The 22,838-nt window shown below is 34.2% G+C and overlaps 1 protein-coding gene across 1 annotated transcript in view; it reads right to left on the bottom strand.

Moving 5' to 3' along the window:
* Positions 1 to 22,838, bottom strand: part of LOC145292716 (nose resistant to fluoxetine protein 6-like) — a 90,710-nt gene that overhangs the window by 30,944 nt on the left and 36,928 nt on the right. Inside the window, exons 3-6 of the mRNA XM_080138754.1 lie at positions 21,942 to 22,026; positions 18,320 to 18,413; positions 7,811 to 8,061; positions 5,848 to 6,015 (exon numbers count right to left, since the gene is read on the bottom strand). Coding sequence (XP_079994880.1) covers positions 5,848 to 6,015; positions 7,811 to 8,061; positions 18,320 to 18,413; positions 21,942 to 22,026 — 598 coding nt within the window. The remainder of the gene's footprint in view (positions 1 to 5,847; positions 6,016 to 7,810; positions 8,062 to 18,319; positions 18,414 to 21,941; positions 22,027 to 22,838) is intronic.

The raw sequence follows: 22,838 nt of genomic DNA, 5'->3' as shown, positions 1-22,838 counted from the left end.
TAACCCCCCAGATGTGGCAACAGTACTCCATCTTAGTATGTATTTGACTTTTGTACAGCTAGAGTATTATGACGGGAGTGAGGTACTTCCTGGAGCAGTAAAGCGATCCCATCATTCTTCCTATGATTTTGTCAACGGATCTGATATATGTTTTCCATTTCAGGTTATCATAATGTTTTGGTTCTAATTATCTTGTTGTAAATTAAAATTAAAATTTAGATATTGTAGATTCTGTATTCAAATTTAAGCGACTAAAATTAGCCCTCCCTCCTTCCTGGGAATCTGGTAAATAAGTTTACCCAGGATCTGCTTTCAGTAGAAGTCAGTAGTAGCAGATTTTAGATCTGTTTGTTAAATGACCTCCCAACTTGCACCGTTTCAAACGCGTAAGAGATTAATGGAATTTCTCCATTTTCTCCTGGGTAAAGAATCCTTTGACGAAGAAAGCAGCCATATTTTCTTTGACTGCACAGGTTGGATTTTTTTTCTCACAAATGTTTCTAGCAAGCAAGAAGAATAGAAAAAATAGGAAAGTTTACTTTTTATATCTTTTTTTCTTTCTCACTTTATTATTTATTTATTAACTTTTTCTTTGTTTTATCTTTACAAATATTTAATGGGGACGGGGGGGGGGAATAGACCAAAACGCCAACTGGCTTGTTAATGCCATACGTTTACTTATTATCATCGTGTTTCTGTTCTATTCATCTTGTTGCAAATTAAAATTAAAATTTAGATAGTGTCATTCCTTATTCAAATTTAAACGACTAAAATTGCCACCCCCTCGAGAATCTGGTAAATAAGTTCACCCACGACCTACTTTCAGTAGAAGTTTATTCTTATGGCAAATCAGCTTTTTAAAACACTAGCAGACCGCCCGACGTTGCCCGGTCCTAAATCATGCATAAATATTATATTTTAACTATTGCAGAATTCTTATCTCTACAGTTATATAAATGCAACTTTGTGTGTGTGTGTGTGTGTGTGTGTGTGTGTGTGTGTGTGTGTGTGTGTGTGTGTGTGTGTGTGTGTGTGTGAGAGAGAGAGAGAGAGAGAGGGAGGAAGAGAGAGAGTTTCTTATAGACTCCGAAACGACTGAAAAGATTTTCTTTAAAATTTACAGAACTTTAGTGTATAAGTCTGGGAGCGATTTTAGTTAAGTTTTGTCTAAGAATATCCCCGATAATTACCGATAATCGATAATCAAAACCGTTATTTTAATTTATCTATCATCGGTAAAGCCATTTTTTCTATGTCGTCGCTTAGCAACAATGATAGAATAACGGGTCGAGAAAATTCTACTGTAGGAAAGTTGATAGCATGTGTTTTGTTTTGTTTTTTGTTTTTTTTTTGCATAACATGGTCTGTAGGTTCACGTAAATTTCTTAATTTTTGTGTTCATTAACTGCAAAGAATTTTATAAGACTTGAAAATTTACTTGTTTTTTTAGTTTTTTCTTTTTTTTTTTTTTTGCATGACGTGGTCTGTAGGTTCAAACCTGCACGCAAATTTCTTAATGTTTTTTTTTTTCATTAACTGGAAAGAAGTTTATATAAAATAATTTTATAAAAGAAACAGTAGGTTCTCTAGAATGCAATGTAGAATAATATATATTTTGAACTAAGTTACTGCATGGAAGCATATGAAGCTTCCTCCCGGCGATTTCATAGATTTTGATGACAATAAAAATATAGGAGTGTGACAAATTTGTTGATCATCATTCCATCCCAGGCAATGTCGGGTGTCCCTGCTAGTTTATTATAAACAGAAATACCGTAGGTATTAAACGTAACGCTAAATTCCTTTAAAAAAATGAAGTGAAAAAAAAAACAGAAAGAAACTGAGACATGTGCATGCGAGTAATATGTTTTTTTCTAAACAGTTTACTTCTTGTAAGTAAAAAAAAATACTTGAGATGAGATCGAAACCAAAGCCTAAAGACAATGAGTCAAGTACGTTAACCTGCTTGTCATGATCTTTAAAAAGTGCTTTTAAACCTACTTATTCTTAACATAAGTAATCTGTTATGTGAACGATTCATGCATGTGTATGCGTGAAACAGTTGACAAACAGATAAAATTTTGACGATCCCTATGTAACAATTTTTCAATTTTGGTCGCTAAGCAGTCCCTTTTCCAGATGAAAACTGTTTAAAAAGTTTTCCTCGTGTCCGAATACCCTATATACCAAATTTCAAGTCTGTAGATTAAAAATTCGTTGAGTATATAGGTTGAGAAGTGTCCTTTCACACACACACATATTCTCACTTTTTTCTTTATTTTTACTTATGTTAATAAGGCATATCGCCACTTGAACGTAAAAGGGTACTATTTGGGACAATGTCTAGGAAAGATTAGCAAGGTGTTGGTTTACATTACATTTAAAATTCTGCATATCAGTACAGTCAGAGAAACAGGTAGCAGAAAAGGAATTCCAAAGACTAGCTGTTCAAGGGAAGAATCTATTAGATTAGAAAACTTTTGGCATTTAGGGATCTCAACAGTCAAGAGATGTGATTCTGTTGCTAAGTGGGTTTGTGGGGCATATGTATGTCGAGAGGGTACAAGTGCAATGAGTTCATCAGAGCACATTCGATTAAAATATTTATAAAACAGGCACAAAGATGCAACATTGCAGGGATAGGATAGGAGTTGGAGCTTAGTTGACAAAGTGGAACCTATTTTATTGAAAACTCTTTTTTGGGGGCCTATCCAAAAAGGAGAGACCACTAGTAGATGCACCAGCCCAAATGTGGCCACAATACTCCTTGCATAGGCGAATGGTGGCCTTGTAGAGGTACAGGATACTCTCAGGTGTGAGTAGTCTTCTAGCACGATAGAGGGAACCCACCTTCTTTGCAGCAGCCTTTGCAATGTCCTCAATGTATTTGTTCCAGTTCATATTGCCTATGAATGTCAGACCAAGGAGTTTAATGGAGGACTTCTCAGGTAAGATGTTATTTGTCATGGATATCAGTGGTTGGAGAGGCGTCTTGTAATAGTTAAAGGAGAGCAGCTTAGTCTTACTAGGATTAAATGTTACCATCTATTTGTGGCTCCATTCTACTACAGTCTGGAAGTCATTTTCTAACGATTCTGTCATTGTCTTAGATTTGTGTACATCAGTTCTTCCCTCGTACATGTTACAGAGCATTGTATCATCAGCAAATATACTCATCTCGGACAGTATTATTAGAGAGGTTGTTTATGAATATCAGGAATAATAGTGGTCCAAGTATTGACTCCTGAGGCACTTCCGCATTAATGTTATGCTGTTTGGATGTACGCCCATCAATGACAACCTGGATGGTCCTGTTCTCTAAGAATGATCTAATTATCCAGTTATACCGTACGATTTAATTTTCATCAGCAGTTCTTCATGCCAGACTTTTTCGAAAGTCTTGTGTATATCCAGTGCACATGCTCACTTTTATAGATATATAGATTTCATGAACAAAAAATAAATAAATTTACATACATTAATTTGTTATTTTGTGACGTTTCATTTGGTGGTATTTTCCTTCTTGTTGCCTATTATTACGTCCTGTCTTTTTGCTTTGATGAGTTTGTGCTGTATTGTCACATCCCAGAGGATTTTGTGCTGTTCATTTTCTCCCTACTGTCTCTGCTTTTTGTCTTCACTAGTTTTTTACATGTTCAAAGTGTAGACGTTTGCAGAGTCGTGTCTGGTTTTGTATTCATTTGAGACTAGTTATCTCAATTCACTGAACACGATTTCTAGTGGGAAATTGTACTTTCACAATTTTTCAACAGTATAAGTCTATAACTGAATAAATTAGATCTGAGGGAAACATTACTCTGGTGCATAATGTGTGAAAATAAATCTACTATAACCATAATACTGGTCATTTTTGTCTGCGTTTTGTTTTTATTTTCTGCTGATTTAGTACAAATCTGATGCACTGAATCCAAAAAAAAAAAAAATCAATCAGGTCAGGTTTTTGAGCTATGGACGCATGTCGATTTTTTACGTTTTCGTTCACATGTCTGCATGTGTGGAGTATTTTAGAAGATGTTGGTGAGGATAAAATGTCGAATAATTGTTTTGATTGGAAATGATTATTTCAATGACAAGAAGTGTTCTGGTCCAATAGTTCTAACTGATTATGTCGAATAGGGGTCAGTTTGAAGTCATAAAACCTTAAAATCTTCCAAAAATTGTTGTGCCACCATACTCAGCATTACACAATGAAGGACTACCCTGTGAAAAAGGTGGAGACTAGGTATTAACCTAGTCTCTGGTCGCTGGGACGTAGTCATGATGGCTGACTACTATTGAAATATGAATAGAGACCTTTTTTCTCTGAGGAATCCAAGAGTTAAAAAAAAAAAAAAATTCAATCCCTGAAATTTGAACAAATGATGAACAACATGCAATTTACATGTACTTATCTTTATCAGTACCCACCATTCAGTTTACAATAATCAATGTTTCTATCATTTAGTCAATAGATGTTGTTGGCAAAACATTTTTTTCTCTTAAAAACATATTTAGGATGATATGTGTCGATTACATTTTTGTAGCATGCTATACAAAAATGTAATCAATTTTGTCACAAGATCTGAATTTTTTTTTTTTCAAATCAACTTAGCACAAAAACCTGACCTGATGGAAAGAAACATATGCTATTTTCTGATTCAGCAGTGCAAAATTACCCTCAATCAGTTGTAAAAATCTGAAAAACATTCAGAAAGTAAAAAATTGTTGCCTAGTGAATAGGCAATTACATATAATCATAGTGTGATATTGTCCTATAAATGTTTCTTAAAGTGATATAAATGTATTCAGGTTTTTATAATTAATAGGATTTTATGTGATGTATTTGTCATCCAAAATGCATTAGAGATAAAACTGTTTCAGGTTTAAACAGAGAGTTTGGTCTTCTCTGGAGATTCTCTGATAAAGATATCTGGCTCCCACTTAGTTTAAATGCATAGCTTTTTGTATAAGGAATAAAACGCTTAGATATCTTCGTAAATATATGCACATCCAATTTATTTTTATGTAGAATGGCCATTATAACACTTCACTGCTAAAAATATATTTGAGGTTTGAATAACATTTGGAAACACCCACCCGTTTTTAACGATACTGAAGAGCCGTGATACGACGAAACAGTTATTTTTGTATATGAACACACACACACACACACACACACACACAATATATATATATATATATATATATATATATATATATATATATATATATATATATATATATCATTATACCTACAGTCATTAGTGTTTCATACTTTCATAATCATCAGTACAGGACTGACAATCCCTACTAGACAGGAGATTCGAACCCAGCTACAAAGTCACCTTTGACTCCATTTACTAGGACGTTACCTCCGGTCCACTAATTATTGTCACGAGAATTATGGGAAATGTAACACCTATAAATGCCATACACGGGCACAACAGTAAGCAGAAATCGATAGTTGACTGCAGTTTTGTTTTTATTTCCCATGCAATACTCAGCTTTAATACTCTAAGGCTAATAATTATAAATTATTATTTTTATGCCTATTGACACTAGTGTTTCATGCTTTTGCAATCATTAGTGCAGGAAGTGACAATTCCTACTAGTCGGGATATATATATATATATATATATATATATATATATATATATATATATATATATATATATATATATATATATATGTATGTATGTATATGTATGTATATATATATATACTTTCATTTTGAAAATAGAGAGTAACACTCCTTGGCGATTTAGTATGTGAATATTTCAAACAATGGATCAAACTGATCTTGAATTTAAAAAGTAAACATTTAAAAGCATAAGAAAAAGTACCTACTCCAGAATGCGGCCCCGAAAACGTAGGTATGTCCAAGGATTATCCATGTCATACTGATGAAGCGAATTCCGTGAATCGGTGCTAAAGAATCTTTTGGTAAATCAGTATTTAGAAGTTTCCGTGCATTCTTTGACAATGAAAAGCAGACCAAGAATTTTCCAATTTTCCCTGTCAAAAAACATAAACAAAGTGACGACGACTGTGTAACGAATGACATTCAAAGGATAAAAACACGAGAGAACTAATATTTAAAAAAAAAAAAAAGCAAATGGAAAATTATGAGAGATTTGGGGGAATTGAACTCAAAAGGTAAATGTTATTATCTTCGTTACACTCTCTCATTCTCTGCTATCGACGGGCATGACTGATTGATGTCTGTTATCTACATTAACACATTAATTCAGCCCTCTCCCTCCCAAAAAATAAGAAAAATTTATAAAAGAAAAAGGTACTTATGCAGAATACGGACCGTGCTATTAATTTCTTAAATTTAATTATTACGGTACTAGCAGTTCAACCCCGCTTTGTTCGGGCCCTATGTACTGTTCATAACTTGCCCTACGTGTGAATACACTTTATGTAAGATTTCAAATCTTCAGACCAAAATTTGTCTGCGTAATTGCGTAGAGACCGCAGAGGTCAATTATTTTAAACTTTGACCCCAATTTTGACCCCTTAACAATTATTATTTTGGTCTCAAATCAAAATAAAAAGTTGATCCATGCCCAAGTTACCTACATCTAAAATTTCAAGTTTTTAGACCCAAAATTCGCAGAGGAATTGGTAGAATCAGCAAAGGTCAACTCTTTCAACTTTGATCTTTTGGCAGCTAAATTTTCGCACCAAAACTGAATAAAATTCTTTCTGCATGTCTGAATACTCGTTATGTATAAATTTCAAATGTTTAGACTCAAAACTGGCTGAGTAGTTTGCTAGAGACCGCAAAGATCAAATCTTTTGAACTTTGACCTCTTGACAGCTCAAATTTTCGATCCAAGCCGATTAAAAAGCTTGCCCTATCTCTGAATACCTTTTATGTAAAATTTCAAATGTTTAGACTAAAAATTTGCTGAGTAATTTGGGAGAGACAGCAGAGGTCATTTCTTTTTAAACTTTGACTCCAATTTTGACCTCTTAACATTTATTGTTTTGGGCTCAAATCAAATTATAAAGTTTGATTCATGTTCAAGTAACCTATATTTAAAATGTCAAGTGTTTAAACCCAAAATTGATGGAGGAGTTTTCAAAGGTCAAATCGTTGAACTTTTAACCCTTTGACAGCTAAATTTCTGTCCGAAAACGGATTAAAAAGATTTTCCTAAATCTCAATATTTCTTATCTCAAATCTCGAGTCTCTAGACCGAAAATTCCTTTCAAATGAAAAAAAAAAAAACAAAAAAAACAAAAAACAAACAACAACAACAACACTAGTGTTTTTTTTTTTTTAATGGTTAAAAAACGTTCTTTCGAAATAGTCATGATTTTAATTGATGATCCCCCTTCAGTTGAGGAATTGTCTGGGGAATTGTTTTGATGGACATTATATTTCAGATAACCTGAGAGATAAAACTCTACAGGATGGTTTAGATCCAGTGAGTGTGAAGCACATTCAGAATCATGTCTCCTACTGATGAGACAATCACCGAAGTGTTTCCTCATAACAGTGAATGACGATAAAAAAGACTGTTGGACATTCATAACTGAAACCTGATGGGCAATTAAGACATAGACTGAAATTTGTGTTAAATATGGTTGGATTGTGAATGTTGTTAGTAATTACATTGATGGCATTTTGGGGCATTATCTCATACAAACTTTGAAACTTTTAATAAGCTTTTAATTTGGTTAACTGAACCAACTACTACTCACTAGCACTGTGGAAGAGAGAGAGAGAGAGAGAGAGAGAGAGAGAGAGAGAGAGAGAGAGAGAGAGAGAGGGTGGAATGATACATAACTTACTAACCTGTTTTTTTGGACGACTGTGTAATTTCGAGTTGTGTTGAGTTCGTCTGTTCATCATCCGGGTTCGATGTGGGTGTCGATTGTATTGTTGTCATTTCCAGACTTTCAGGCTTTCTTGGTCGTTGAAGGTCAGTGAGAGGCGATTTGGTCTTTTGAAGCTTTGCAAGTCTTGCGAGTTTTGCAAGTTGTCTGCCGATGACATCATAGGCTGTTCCAACGATGAGGAGGACAACGACGAGACCACACACGGCACTTGAAGTAAACATAGAGAGAAAAAAACAAAACAATTGCAAAGGGAATAATAATAATAATAATAATAATAATAATGATGATGATGATGATGATGATGATAATAATAATGATAATAATAATAATAATAATAATAATAATAATAATAATAATAATAATAATAATAGACACGATCAAGTGGGGAAGGCAGTACACTGGCAATTATGCAAACAATTGCATCTTGAACACCCAGACAAATGGTACAAGCAAAAATCGGCAGCGGTACTGAAAAATGATATTCACAAGATCCTATGGGACATGAATATACAAATGGATAAACCCATCCAAGCAAGAAAACCGGATGTCATAATAGTTAACAAGAAGAAAAAGTCCTACTAAATTGTAGATTTTGCCGTTTCAGCAGACCATAGATCAAGGAGACTGAGAAGTGGGGCAAATACGTGGAACTGGCCAGAGACTTGAGAGTTCAATGGAAAACGAAGAAAGTTAAGATAACACCACTAATAATAGTAGTAGCATTAGGAACGATACCGAAAAACTTTGAAAAAAGAATGGGAGAGATTGGAATCTGTCACTCAAACTCCAATGAATACCACAGGTTGTTCTCAAAAGTACATCTTTGGTGATGGTCTGTGTGAAAACTCCTAGTTAGTAAATAATAATAATAATAATAATAATAATAATAATAATAATAATAATAATAATAATAAATTTCACTAATGCAGGACCTCTAACATGAAGGCGAAAAGTAGGCAGGCGGGCGACTGAGGAACAACTTAGCTGAACGTTGCTCCGAACTTTTAACCGGAAGCAGTGCTTTTCGCGATATCAACGCGGAAAGTGACCCGACTTAGAACGAGGGAACTAAATACTACCACAGCATCAGGGGAAATAACCTTCCTCCTCTTCTCCCCATCCAACATTTCTAGCGACTAACCAGTATGGTGTAAGGTAGACCTATCATCAAACGCCTTCTTTCAGAGCATTACGACCGACTTTAACTGAGTAGAATATTTAGTTAAATTTTTATTTAGTTTTTATATATAAATTTTTATTTTATTTTATTTATTTTTTTTTTTTAGAGGGGAAAAAAGAAAAAAAAATTATTGTTTCTTTTTTATTATTATTTCTTTTATTATCTCTTTATTTTATTTATTTTATTATTTTTTTTTTGCTAGAGGGAAAAAGGAAAAAAGGGGGAAAATTTATTTATTTTTTTCTTTTTTTCTTTCTTTCTTTATTTTTTATTTATTTGTTTTTTTTTTTTTAATCTTCTGTTTATGCCTTATATGTATGTGTGATAGTGCACGATACCTCATGTATACATGGGAGCCAAACACTATACCTGCATCAGAACCACAGGTTAAACAATTCTGGGCTCAGTGTTGCCACAAACACCAAAACATGAAAAATGTCAAATACAAATAATTCAAACCATGGGACCCAGAAGAAAGATCTGGGTGTCATGATCGGCAGGTGCTCCTTCGGTAGCCAGCATGGGACACCCGGTCGTCATCCTGCGAATGTTGGCCAACTTCTTAATTTCAGAAACTCAAATAACATGGACGTTGAACAGGTAAGCATAACCTCTAATTTCAGGGAACAAAATGATACCGAACAAACACAGCACAGCCGTGGTAATCATCAAAATGGAAAAAAACGAAGAAAGAAATGGACAACAAAAGAGAATAGACTAGTAATGGAATGCTATTATAGAAGCCATCCTGAGTATAGATATGGAGGTTATCGGAAAGAACTATGGGACCTCTCCAGTAACCACCAAGCAACAGAACAAAGAATTGCGGACCAAGCAAGACTGATACTCAAGAAAGGCTGGCTCTCTAAACTAGAACTAGCAGAAATACAGTGAAAAATAAATGAGGAAACTGAACAAGAAACACCCCCCAATGGAACTGCTTGTAGAAAACCCCCACAAGTTGAAACCCCACAAGTTGAAGCCTCACAAGTAAAAACACCAAAGGCCCAGGACCTACGAAGACCAAAGACTAAAAATGTTGAAACCGAGAACAATGAAACAGAACTAACAGAGAATGAAGCAAATGTAATAAATAAAATAACACAGTTTATGAACGAGGAAAAAACAAAACTCCCATCGTTAAAGAACCAAGAGCAGAAGAAATTAAAAACAAAAACTGAGAAGGTTAACAAGTTCCTCCCACACATTCCAACAAACACAATCACAGACTTAAACAACCTCATTTACGCAGGCGCCAAAATGGTAAGTATGAATCTCAAATCAGAAAAACAACCGGGAACAAGCGGACCGACAAAACCTGGATGGGAAATAAGACTAGAAACCCAAATACAGAAACATAAAAAAGAAACCAAAATGATCAACAGGAAGAAAGCAATGTGGAAAAAAAGGAATATTGGAAATGTAACTGGCAGAGAGAGGCTAAACAAGAAACATGAAGAACTGAACCAAAAAATAAAAGCAAAAGAAGCGAAATTGAGACGATATAAATATAAAGCTGAACAATGCAAACAAAACAGAACATTTGAAACCAACGAACTCAAATTCTACCAAAATGTGAACGGAGGAAAAACAAAAACAGAACAACCAAATCCGACAGACACAAAACTCTACTGGAGTAACATATGGGAAGAGCGACGAGAACACAATAGAAATGCTGAATGGCTGAAAGACATGAAAGAAGAGTTACACCAAATCGAAGAAGGAACAGTGAACGAAATCAGCAAGGAAACCCTAAAGAAAACCATAGGAAAAATGGCAAACTGGAGATCACCAGGGATACATGCATACTGGTTCAAAAAATTCACAACCTTACACGAAAGGCTAGCCCAAAACCTGAGAAGATGTATACAGGAAGCAAACGTGCCAGACTGGATGACAAAAGGTAGAATCATACTGCTACAAAAGGACACGGAGAAAGGAACCGTCCCCAGCAATTATAGGCCAATCACGTGCCTACCCACCATGTGGAAGATACTGACAGCACAACTGAGGGAACAAATCTACCACTCACTAAATAACTGTGGACTCATCCCCGAGGAACAGAAAAAAAAAGGGAAAAGAGGAACACATGATCTGCTATATGTTGATCAAAAGATTTTAAAGGAGGTAAAAAGGAAGAGGAAAAATTTAGCCATGGCATGGGTCGACTACAAAAAAGCATACGACAGGATCCCCCAAGCATGGATAATAGGATGCCTAAAAATGTATAAAATACCAAGTGGGATCACCAATGTAATAGAAAATGCAATGAAAACATGGGGACTGGAACTGACAACAGATGGACAACACATAACAGAAATTAACATACAAAGAGGCATCTTCCAAGGAGACTCATTATCATCATTACTGTTCATCATAGCCATGATGCCCTTGAATAGTATTCTGAGAAAGTTCCAAGCCAGATACAAGTTCCCCTATACAGAGGAAAAAAATGAACCATCTGGTGTACATGGACGATCTGAAATTTTTTGCAAGGACCGAAAAGGAGCTAGAGACACTAATAAACACTACCAGGATCTTCAGCCAAGATATCCAAATGGAATTTGGAATGGAAAAGTGTGCACTACTAGTTATAAAAAAGGGAAAACTGGAAACGACAGAAGGCATGGAACTACCCAACCAAACAGAAATGAGGGCACTAGGGGAACAAGACAACTATAAATACTTGGGAATTCTGGAAGTGGGCACCATTAAAACAACAGAAATGAAAGAGAAAATTGGAAAGGAATACCTCAGGAGAACAAAAACACTCCTGAAAACTAAATTAGATAGCAGAAACCTAATAAAAGGTATAAATACATGGGCAGTGTCATTAGTGAGGTACTCTGGACCGTTTATAGGATGAACAAAAGAAGAACTGAGACAGTTCGACCAGAAAACCAGGAAACTCATGACCATGCATAATGCACTACACCCAAAGGATAATATTGACAGACTCTACGTGAAAAGGAAAGACGGCGGGAGAGGACTGATCTCTATAGAAGACTGTGAAGGACACAAAAAAAGAACTAGAAAAATACATAATGCAAAACACTGAAAGGATAATTATGGCAGCGAGAGATACGGAGAAAACCAACAAAACAGAAAACATAGAGACAAATGACAAAACGAGAAAAGAGAAATGGGAAGAGAAACAACTCCATGGAAGATTCGTAAAAATGACAAAAGATGAGAATAATGAAAACACCTGGACATGGATGTGTAAAGGACATATTAACCGAGAAACTGAATCCCAAATAACTGCAGCACAAGATAACTCGATAAGAACCAACCATATCAAAGCAAGGATCAATAAAACACAAGAAAACAGCAAATGCAGACTCTGTGGACAAAAAGACGAAACGATAAACCATATAGTAAGTGAATGCAGCAAACTGGCCCAAAAGGAATACAAAAACAGACATGACCAAGTGGGGAGGGCAGTGCACTGGGAATTGTGCAAACGGCTGCATTTTGAGCGTACAGATAAATGGTACAAGCATAAACCCGCAACAGCACTCGAAAACAAGAACCACAAAATCCTATGGGACATGGACATACAGACGGATAAACCCATCCAAGCAAGAAGACCAGATGTCGTAATAATTAACAAGAAAGAGAAATCCTGTCAAATCGTAGACTTTGCTGTCCAAGCTGACCACAGGGTGAGTATGAAAGAAAAAGAGAAACGAAGCAAATACACAGAACTAGCCAAAGAGTTAAAAGGGATTTGGATGATGAAGAAAATCCAAATAGTACCGATAATAGTAGGAGCACTAGGAACAATCCCAAAAAACCTGGAAAAAAGAATGGCAGAAATTGGAATCAGGTGAATAGCTGCAAAAATACAATGCCTAACGATAATGAAAACGGCTGAAATATTAAGGAAAACCCTTGAATGCAGAAAATAACACAAGATAATATAACGAAGAAGCGTTACAGGGAATGAAGAACACTGAAGCTGCAGACCTACATGTTCTACACCCCCCACCTCCCATCATGCATCTCTCCATTGTTTCACCACCGTTCCCCCCAAAAAAAAGTGATAACAAAGAGCCGAGAAGGGTCAAGGAGGATGGAAAGACCGAGGAGGGAGCAATAGCCAGATCTCCACTGGACAAGTGCGAAGAGAACTGGGATCTTGGAGAGGCTTAGTGCCACTCAAATTCCTGTATAAACCAATGGCCACTGCCAGCGAGATGGTAAGAGGCTGTTGCGATGATGCAAATTTATTTGCAAATGCTATCGAAGGAGGAGGAGAGAGCTGGACGTCTGGGGAGACTTGTTGTCACTCCAGAGAACACCACAGGTTTCCAATCAGATCGTTTGCTGACTCGTTTGAAAGTTCCAGGTGAGCCAATAATAATACATATTATCACTCAGAGTCCATGGAACACAATCGCTGTTAATGCCTCATATGAGAACTTCAAGAGATTAAATAATAATAATAATAATGATAATGATAATGATAATAATAATAATAATAATAATAATAATAATAATAAACATTTTATAAGAGAATACTTGAGAAGAACAAGAAAACTCTTTGAAACTAATTTATATAGTAGCAACCTAATAAAAGGAATAAATACTTTAACAAAATCACTAGTAAATGCGGTATAATCGTTTTGACAAAAAGATTCTTGTTAAATCACAAAAGTTAAGCTATGTTAAGCCTTGCCAGTATCAAATGGGTGATCATATATAAGAGGATGGTGAAACCATCTTTAAAAAAAAAAAAAAGAGACAGCCCTAAATATGCCTTTAACAAGTTCTTCAGTATAATCTGTTGATCTACACATATGTTGACACAATGGAACAACTATCCTCTCTTCTGGGTGGAAGTTTTGTTCTCAATCATGTGATAAAGTTCCTCAGAGAGAACATATTATTATTATTATTATTATTATTATTATTATTATTATTATTATTATTATTATTATTACCAGTAAGGTACTCTGACCGACTCATAAACTGGACAACAGAAGAACTCAGGTATCTAAATCAGGAAACTAATGATCATGTATACTGCATTGGTCACTCAGTGAGATTACATAAAAAGAAAAGAAAAAGAAAGACATCTGATAAATATTGAAGTCTTCATGAATGATACGATAAACGAACTAGAAAAACTCTCTCAAGTGCAGAAATACTCTTGTAATAGAAAGATTATCCAAAAAGCGATGGTAAAAGAAGTCACTCTGTCATAGAGAAAAGAAAATTATCCATTTGCGAATATTAAATATTGTTGTCCCAAGCAAAATTTAGCAGTATCAATCCACTCAGAGAAGCTTTGAACTGTAGAGTGTGATAGTATTAAACGAGTCAGAGTCAGAAGTGGTTCTGTTCTCATGTAAGATGAACAGCTACAAGAAATTCAATTAAATACGAAAGAATTCAGTATATTTTATAGAGCAATTATGAGACCTGATGAGTTTGTTCTTATCACCCCTGGCTATAAATATAACCGTCCCAATATCTGTGATCATACCCAATATGTTATGTCGAAAGTAGTGCTATAAAAGTATATAACACAAAATACAGAGAGGCTGATTACTACCACCAAAAGCATTACCAACATAAACATGTAAATTATCCAAAAAGGAAACAAAAATTCAAGAAAAGATAAATGGGTAAAGAAGCAATTACATTGCAGAATTATAAAACTGAGCAACGAAATAGAACACAAAACATGTGAATATGGCTACTGAAAGAACACTTGAACAGGAAAACGTAATCACTACTGACAGCCGCACAAAACAATGTGATCAAAACAAACTACATAAACAGCAAGATAGACAAGAGCCAAGAAAACAATAAATGTAGACTTTCTGAACAAAGAGATGAAATGTTACATCATAAGAGAATGCTGCAAATTAGCCTATAAGGAATATAAAAAACAGACATAACTGGATTGGAAAGGTAGTCCACAGGGAGCTGTGCAAGCAATTGCATTTTGTACATGCAAACAAACAATATAGGCAGAAGATTGAGTCAATATTTTTTTTTTACATAGGAGTCACTACTTATCAAGGTCTAGAGGCCACTCGAGGATAAGGGTTAATGAGTGTACAGTAGTCAATGGGACAATATTGGAAAATTAAATGCATAAACTTTTCTGGAACATGAAAATGCAAATATACAAACTCAGTCAAGCAAGAAGACCAGATGTGATTATAATCAACAAGAAGGAATAACCCTGCCACTGCCAAATCGTAAATCACAGGGTGAAGATCAAGGAGACAAAAAATTAAGAAAATATATCAAGTTGTCCAGAAAGCTGAAGAGGACATAGAATATGAAGAAACTACTTTAATACGAATAATCGTATGAGCACTAGGAACAATACCAAAAACTCTGGGGGAAAAAACTTGAAGAAATTGAAATCAAAAGGAGTATTTACATGATACAATGTACTGCACCAATGAGAAACTCTGAAATATTAAAAAAAATCTTTCAGAGCAGAAACTAACTCACAGACTCCGATAACTCCAATCAATAAAATGAAATAAAATATCACAAGTATAAACATGCATGGAAAATTGCATGAAATCAAGGAGACTGAACCTACCAGAACGAATAACAAAATCCACACCCACAAATAAAAATCAATTGGTTCAACAGAAAACGTTCATGAAGGATAAAGAATAAAGGATCAAATAAAATGAAGGAGGAGAGCAGCATCCAGACCTAAACTAGAAGGGCACTGGGAGTACTGGAATCATAGAGAGATTTATTATCACTCAGGTTACAGAGGAAGTCAACGGCCAATTGCAGTTAGAAATCAATGCTAAACAATTGTGAGAATGACAAGTGATTTGTAATGGCTACCGAAAGTACTGGAAATCTGGGGAGACATGCTGTCATTCAGATTTCAAGGAACACCACCTGTTGGTACAAGTGAGCGAATACTGGTAATAACTTGCATAAGAACATCTAATGAGTACAATAAGAGTGTGGGAGAATGAAACAATTACTAACAGATTTTATTTGACAACGCTTTTTACAAAAGTACAAATAGATCACATTTCCAGGGTATTGTTGTTTTGTAATTAAGGCCTACTTTTGACCTTTTCTTTAGTTCTTTAGTAATTGTCATTACTCCCAGATCCACACTGACCCAGAATTGTAGCATCAGAGTCTTATTTATAAAGGACTAGCGAGGGGTACCCGGCGTTGCCCGGGTGTTTGGAGGTGTGGGGGAGGGGGGATAAAAAAAAGTAAGTATGAGGATCGAACCCGAACCGTTGAGGCAAAGTTGTAAATTAAATTATGAAAAAAAAAAAAGTGCATCGTTAACCATTGCCCACCGTGAGATGCTAACGGAAACACGTTTGAATTTATTTAATTACTTGGATTTAGCAGGTGCCCGTTTTAATGAGTTAATGAAGTCAAGTTTGACTGCGGGATAGTATTTCATTTACTGCTGAACGCGTTTTTTTCCCCTCCCCCAAGATGTTATAGGAAAAAGACTAATCCACATGCGGCGAGCGACAAATATTGAATATTTATCTTCCCGAAATCGAGCAAATTAAATAGACAGGCGAGCTTCGTTGTTAACTGTGAGATATTACGATTTATATGTGATATAAAAAGTTTTTAAAAGTTGTGAAGCAAGTGACCGCTTCTCTGAAAAAAGCCTTTTGTCGATATGCAGAAAAAGCGAACACACATACATACATACATACATACATACATACATACATACATACATACATTTTCGCTTTTATATATATAGATAACAGATTATAAAATGAAAGGATGACAAAATTTATCCATACAAAATCATTAATTTTTTTTATTAACAACTTAAGACAACGCACAATAAAGGATTGATAGAGAACCAGATATCAAAGAGTCTAAGGGAGTCGTGAGTGAAGAAGGTGTTTAGTTTGTAAGAAAAAGTTGAGTACATATGTTCATTTTGGCTGTCACTGTGTGCATGTACGTGTGACATTGTATGGAAATAGATGTAAGCATGTAGATGTGTGTATATATTAGTGTGTCTGCTTTGCCAGTAAGAGAGTGTATGTACTAACTTGTGTGTAAGAGGGTTCGATTAGCAATGTGTATATGCTGGTGTTGTGTTTAGTAGTTCGTGAAAGTTTCTCATGTGTGAGTTACTTGCTGGGAACCCTTTAGTCTTAAAGAAGCCCAAGTGAGATCATGATGTATACATATGTGTTGACTGTGGAGGAAAAATAGGAAAGAGAGAGGGAAATGTCGTGGTTAGGATTTTTATAGTATGCTCAAAATGTTGGGATTGAATATTTATTGCGCTGCGATTGGTTGAAAAAAAATATGGATTTGAGATTTTGTCCAATCAATTAGATGGATAGGCTCTAATTTGGGAGCTTTAAGAAATATGATGTCACAGATTAGTAGCCATTACTCTCAGGTTCATTCTGATCTAGAGTGGTAGTATCTGTCTCGGTCTCATCTATTATTAAAATAAAATATATCGACCACAAATTATTTATTTATTTACAAAATATACGTCTGTAAAATAAATTAATCTACAAACTATTTGTATATGAAACACACCTAACACACCTCATTAAAAATATCTTAACATAGGTCGATATACAGTTTTTCTTTTACTGATGTTTCTTCGCTTATCAAGATCTAAAGGCCACTCAGGGATAGGGGTTTATGATATTGCCAGTTGGCAATAAACAACACTTTGAGAGGATTAGAAACAATGTCAGAATTTGATTATTTGAGATTTGAAAAGATGCACAGAGGCCAGTAAATTTTTCTGTCACCCACCACAGCCACCAGAGTCTCGGCCTTGTGTCGGTGACTTGTTCTCTGTTGATTATGCAGTTCTAGGAGGTCCACCCTCCCAAGTTTTGCTTTCTCACCCCTTCAGAAAAGGTTAGTTTATTGTTAATTGTCTGAGGCACCCCTACTAGAGAATGCCGATAGAGCTGTCCAGGCATTTTTATTCAAGCCAGAGTGCTCTTCCTCAAAGATGTTGGCTTTTCAAATCCCATTTTCTCGACTGTATATCACATTTTCTGTTGAATCTCCCACAGCGATATGTGATTAATATTATCTAGCAGCTAAGCAGACCTGTAGTATTGTATTCCACAGATGAGAAGAAAATTGTTTATAGAAATTCCATTTAGTTTTCTGTGCTCCGAGGAAGAGAGAGAACTTCTTTATAATGGTTGGCATAAACTAAACAAGATTTTTGCCTCGAAAATTCAATAACCAATTAAGCCCGTTATATCTGATAAATTAAAATAATTAAATGTTTGAACGTAAGTAATGGTTACTTACAGTGAAACGATTGCCTGAATGGTGAATATTTGTTCTTCGTGACAAACGAAAGTGTGATCTTTGCCTCCAAACCAAAATGTCGACAAAGAAATTCCTGGAAATAAAAAGATATGTCTTTAGTTTAAAATAAAAATGAAAAACAATAAAACCTAAATATACCAAGTACTAGCAGGCCGCCCAGCATTGTACAGTTATAAAATATGCTTAAATACGACATTTTAATTCACATAGATTTCATATTTATTATTATAGGGCCTATTCTTTATTGATTATTATACTGTACTCAATATATAGCAGTGTTTTCAAAAATTTAAAAAAAAAAAATGATTTGAGTGCCATCAGCTAGAATCGAAACCAAAGCATACAGCTCTCCAGCTTTATTCGTTATTACCTGAACTAAACCCTATATGCATATGAAAACTTTAAAAATAATGTTGTTACATATATTTTCGCATACATAAAGAATACATATTTAGTCGACTTACATTTGCCAAGTTCCAATTTTTCAATTTATATCGCTTAGCAGTTATTTCTACTGGGTAAAAACTAAATTGAATTTCTTCCACAGGTCCGAATCCTCTATATATCAAGTTTTAAGTCTGTAGACCCAAATTTGACAGAATAGTTTGATAGAGACCGTTATGCACACAGACAGACAGACAAGGTCACTTTTATATATATAGATGTCTGCAACAAAAGAACTCATATGATGTTTTTATGTAACAACGGTCGTTACATGAAGAAAAATGTTACATTATAGATTAATCTTATTCTAAACTTGGACTAAGCCAAAAGATTAATCAGCTATTGTCAGAAATGACTGCCGTCAAAGATTAGAGCAGTGGTTCCCACCCCTTTTTACATGGTGGCACACTATTGAGTTTTATTACATTTTCGCAGCACACCTATCACAACAAATAAATATTTTTTACTCATAAAACCTTTTTGCAATAAAATAATGAAAACAAATAAGATTTATATAAGGAGAATTTTTATTCACATAAATCAACAATATTCTGCATTCAATGATTGCTATAGAATAATAATGATGAATGTTAGTGGGACAGTGGTGCCTTGTGTTTTTTAACTACTGCTGCAATATGTTGGCGCATGTGAGAAATACACACTCTTAACTCTTCAATATCTTTGAGTTTTTCGTGTTTTTATCTTTAATTTTGTTTAGGTAAGTAAATCCCATTTCACATAGATACAAAGATTTTGAGCTTTTTTTTGGATACTCTTCCATAACAAATCCAAGAGACATACCCAGTTGCTTATATTCCAATTTGAGACCACAATCACTGAAAAGGTTTGCTAATTCTTCTTCATATAACTCAAAATTGGAAAGGTTGATGACTGAACGGATTACGAATTCAATCAAATTCTTCAATCCTGGTTAAGGAAAAATATTTTCTAAGCGATACTCACTGACGCAGGTTTTTCAAAATAATGGAAATATATCCAAATCATCTAACTCTATATTTTTTTTCTTCCACATTGCAACTTTTTCCTTAAAAGTTACTACTTTATCTGTTGCCATAAGAATATTTTCATTTCTGTCTTGCATATTGCTGTTCAGATTATTGTGATGTCTAAATATCTCACTTAAGTAGTCTATTTTAGACATCCACGATTCAGTTTTAAGGTATTTACAGAATCTATCAAATTTTTCATTTTCAAAAATAATAAAAATAAAAATTTATTTCTGGAAATTATTAGGTTGGCGCAAAAATAATGTTTTTTTTTTTATGTATATAAATATCTCTCTGATAAAAATGACATTATTTTTGCGCCAATCTAATAATTATACAAGATAATACATTTCCTTTTAATGAGTATCTTACTTTTTGGCGCAACAAGAACATCTATATATGCATTCATATTCTTGCACAGCCGCTAAAACTTTTGGACTTCAAAGGCTGAGTTTTTATGAAATTTATCATTTCATTAATTCATCATCTTCATTTTTTTACTATCTTTAAAACTAATAATCTTCTGTGTAAAAACAAACCCAATAATTTCACGCAATGTTAAGATTTTGTTTTTCTACTAAATAAGCTAAACCTTTTACAGAACTAACCATCGATGGTGTTTCATCGATACGTATTCCAACACACAAATCCCAGGATATGCCATAGTTTTCGAGGCATGTTGTGATTGTATCAAAAATATCCTGACCTTTTGTGGGTAAATATTTGCAGCATAGAAATTGGTTAATTATGGCATCTTCATCGATGACATGTATAAATGCAATTAATTGTGCATGATTACTGATGTCAGTGGATTCATCGATTTGGAGAGCAAACAGACTATTTTAAAATTTGGATATTACACTCTCCTCGATATTATTAGACAAGTCAAGAATCCTTCGCTGAATTGTGTTGTTGTAAAGAGATCCTTCTAATTTCTTGTTTGGCCATATCCTCAAATATAATTTTCACCATCTTTTTTACACGCTGGAAGGATCACTGATTCTGTGAGAGCAATCATTTCGGCCACCTGATATGTTTAGTCTTAAATGGTTGACTTTTCCTTGCAATTCATTCTAATAAGCGTTGAAAATAATCGACATTTTTAGTTTGAAAGTTACAATGAATAGTAGTAAAGTGTTTTCATTTTATTTCGAACCATTGCTTCATTAGACAACATTTTGGGCACAAACACCACATAGCGGAAAAAGAATCTGTGTATCATAGTCCAGTGAAATCCAAATTACAAGTAATCATCATTATACAACCGGCGAAATTTTTTTTTTTTAAATGACGTCGTAGAATTATTCTTGCCGCCAGTGCTTTTTCTTTCTAGAAATTTCTCCATAATTAAGAATAAATTGAATCTAAAATTGAAAAAATAAACATAATAGAATGTTTATATTTATCTTACTAAACCTTTAACTTACAATGCCTAAATATGTTTTTTAAAATATCTACAAAGAATCAATAAGTATTGTGAACAATGTAGATGCACGATATAAATTGGTGATAAAACAATACCTAAAATTTTAATGATTCCGATTCTTAGCCAATATGATTTGAATGTATTTCTCCGCCCAGATATTAATGTATATTTAATTAAGACATAAGTTACAACTTGGTTAAAATGTTAATATTTTTGTTATTAAAACTTTACAATATCTAACAATGTATTAGAGAGATTTTATATGATCCAGCAATCAGTTCAATTTTGAATTTTACAACCACAAATGATCATTTTCTTAATTTTTTTTTTTCACAGTTCATATCACCAACAAGAGTTAGAATATATTCATTTAGCAAATTGATCTTTACTGCTACTGCATAAAGTTAGATTAGGTTGAAATTGCCTTTTTTGTCTTAAAACCTGTGTGATTAAAGAATCGTTTTGGTATTGAAATCGGGTTTTAATTATTCAGATCCAATGCCGATTCCCAATACTTTTGAAAAACTCCTGATATCCTTATTAATTGTCCCATGACTAATATAAACCATAAAAACTTACCAATTAGTATGTGCAAAACGTTTAGATTCATCAAACTTGCATGCGCAGACGCCATGATCTGGAGAATGTCAAAGATCTTGTAAGTTGGACGAATGAATGCCATGATTCTTATTTTATTAAACACAAATTTTTTTTTTATACATACCTGTATGAAATATAAATTTGATGTCGGAAGCACTGCAAGAGTTTGGAACGCAGACTCCAATGGTTAAAAGACTCTTTGGGTTGAACTGAAAGGCAAGAGAATATGTTTGGAATTTGCATCATTCAAAAAAAGAAGAGGAATCATCAATGGAAGGGGAGGGGATGTTCTTTGGACTGATTTAATTCATAATCAGAACTCTTTTCGGTACGGCAAAAACGGGTGATTCCATAGAATTGAACCAATATCGACAAGATTGTTTCTGATTGTGGTTTATGGAACAGACTCCATGGAATCAATTACAATTTGAAAGCCACGAAATAAATATAAAAAGCCAAACGACACTAAGCATATAAATGCAAACCTGAAATGAATTTAACATTTGCTGGGTTAGTGTTCGGGGTAGGGTTAGGTTAGTGTTAGGGTTAACAAAATTTTTATCTTCTCAAGAAATAAAGATGAAAAAGATTTCAAAAAGAAAAGAAATAAAATTGATTTATTGATTGATTTGGAGAACATGATTTGGAGAACACTATTAAATGATATGACGATCCTCTAATGATCTGCATGAGCAAAAGATCCTACTAATTGTATATTTGTCCCTGAAACAATTGCCAAGAGTTGCATGGATTTCTATTTTAAAACTGGCGAATAAAAATATGAATAAAGATTTATTCATTTAAAATACTATTGTTTATAAAAACAAACCTTCTTTACCAAAATTTGCCACTCTGTTTCTGTTCTACGTACCAATAAATATAAAGCTGAACGTGTGTGTGTGTGTGTGTGTGTGTGTGTGTGTGTGTGTGTGTGTGTGTGTGTGTGTGTGTGTGTGGTCACGAATAGGCTCCTATATGGTTGAGTATTATAGAAAACTGATCACATATAATGATAGAAGAT

The sequence above is a fragment of the Euprymna scolopes genome, chromosome 2, assembly GCF_053919585.1.
Source record: "Euprymna scolopes isolate OS-2025 chromosome 2, ASM5391958v1, whole genome shotgun sequence".
NCBI lineage: Eukaryota > Metazoa > Mollusca > Cephalopoda > Sepiida > Sepiolidae > Euprymna > Euprymna scolopes.
The sequence above is the reverse complement of the archived record's forward strand: the minus strand, read 5'-3'. Positions and strand labels throughout refer to the sequence as shown.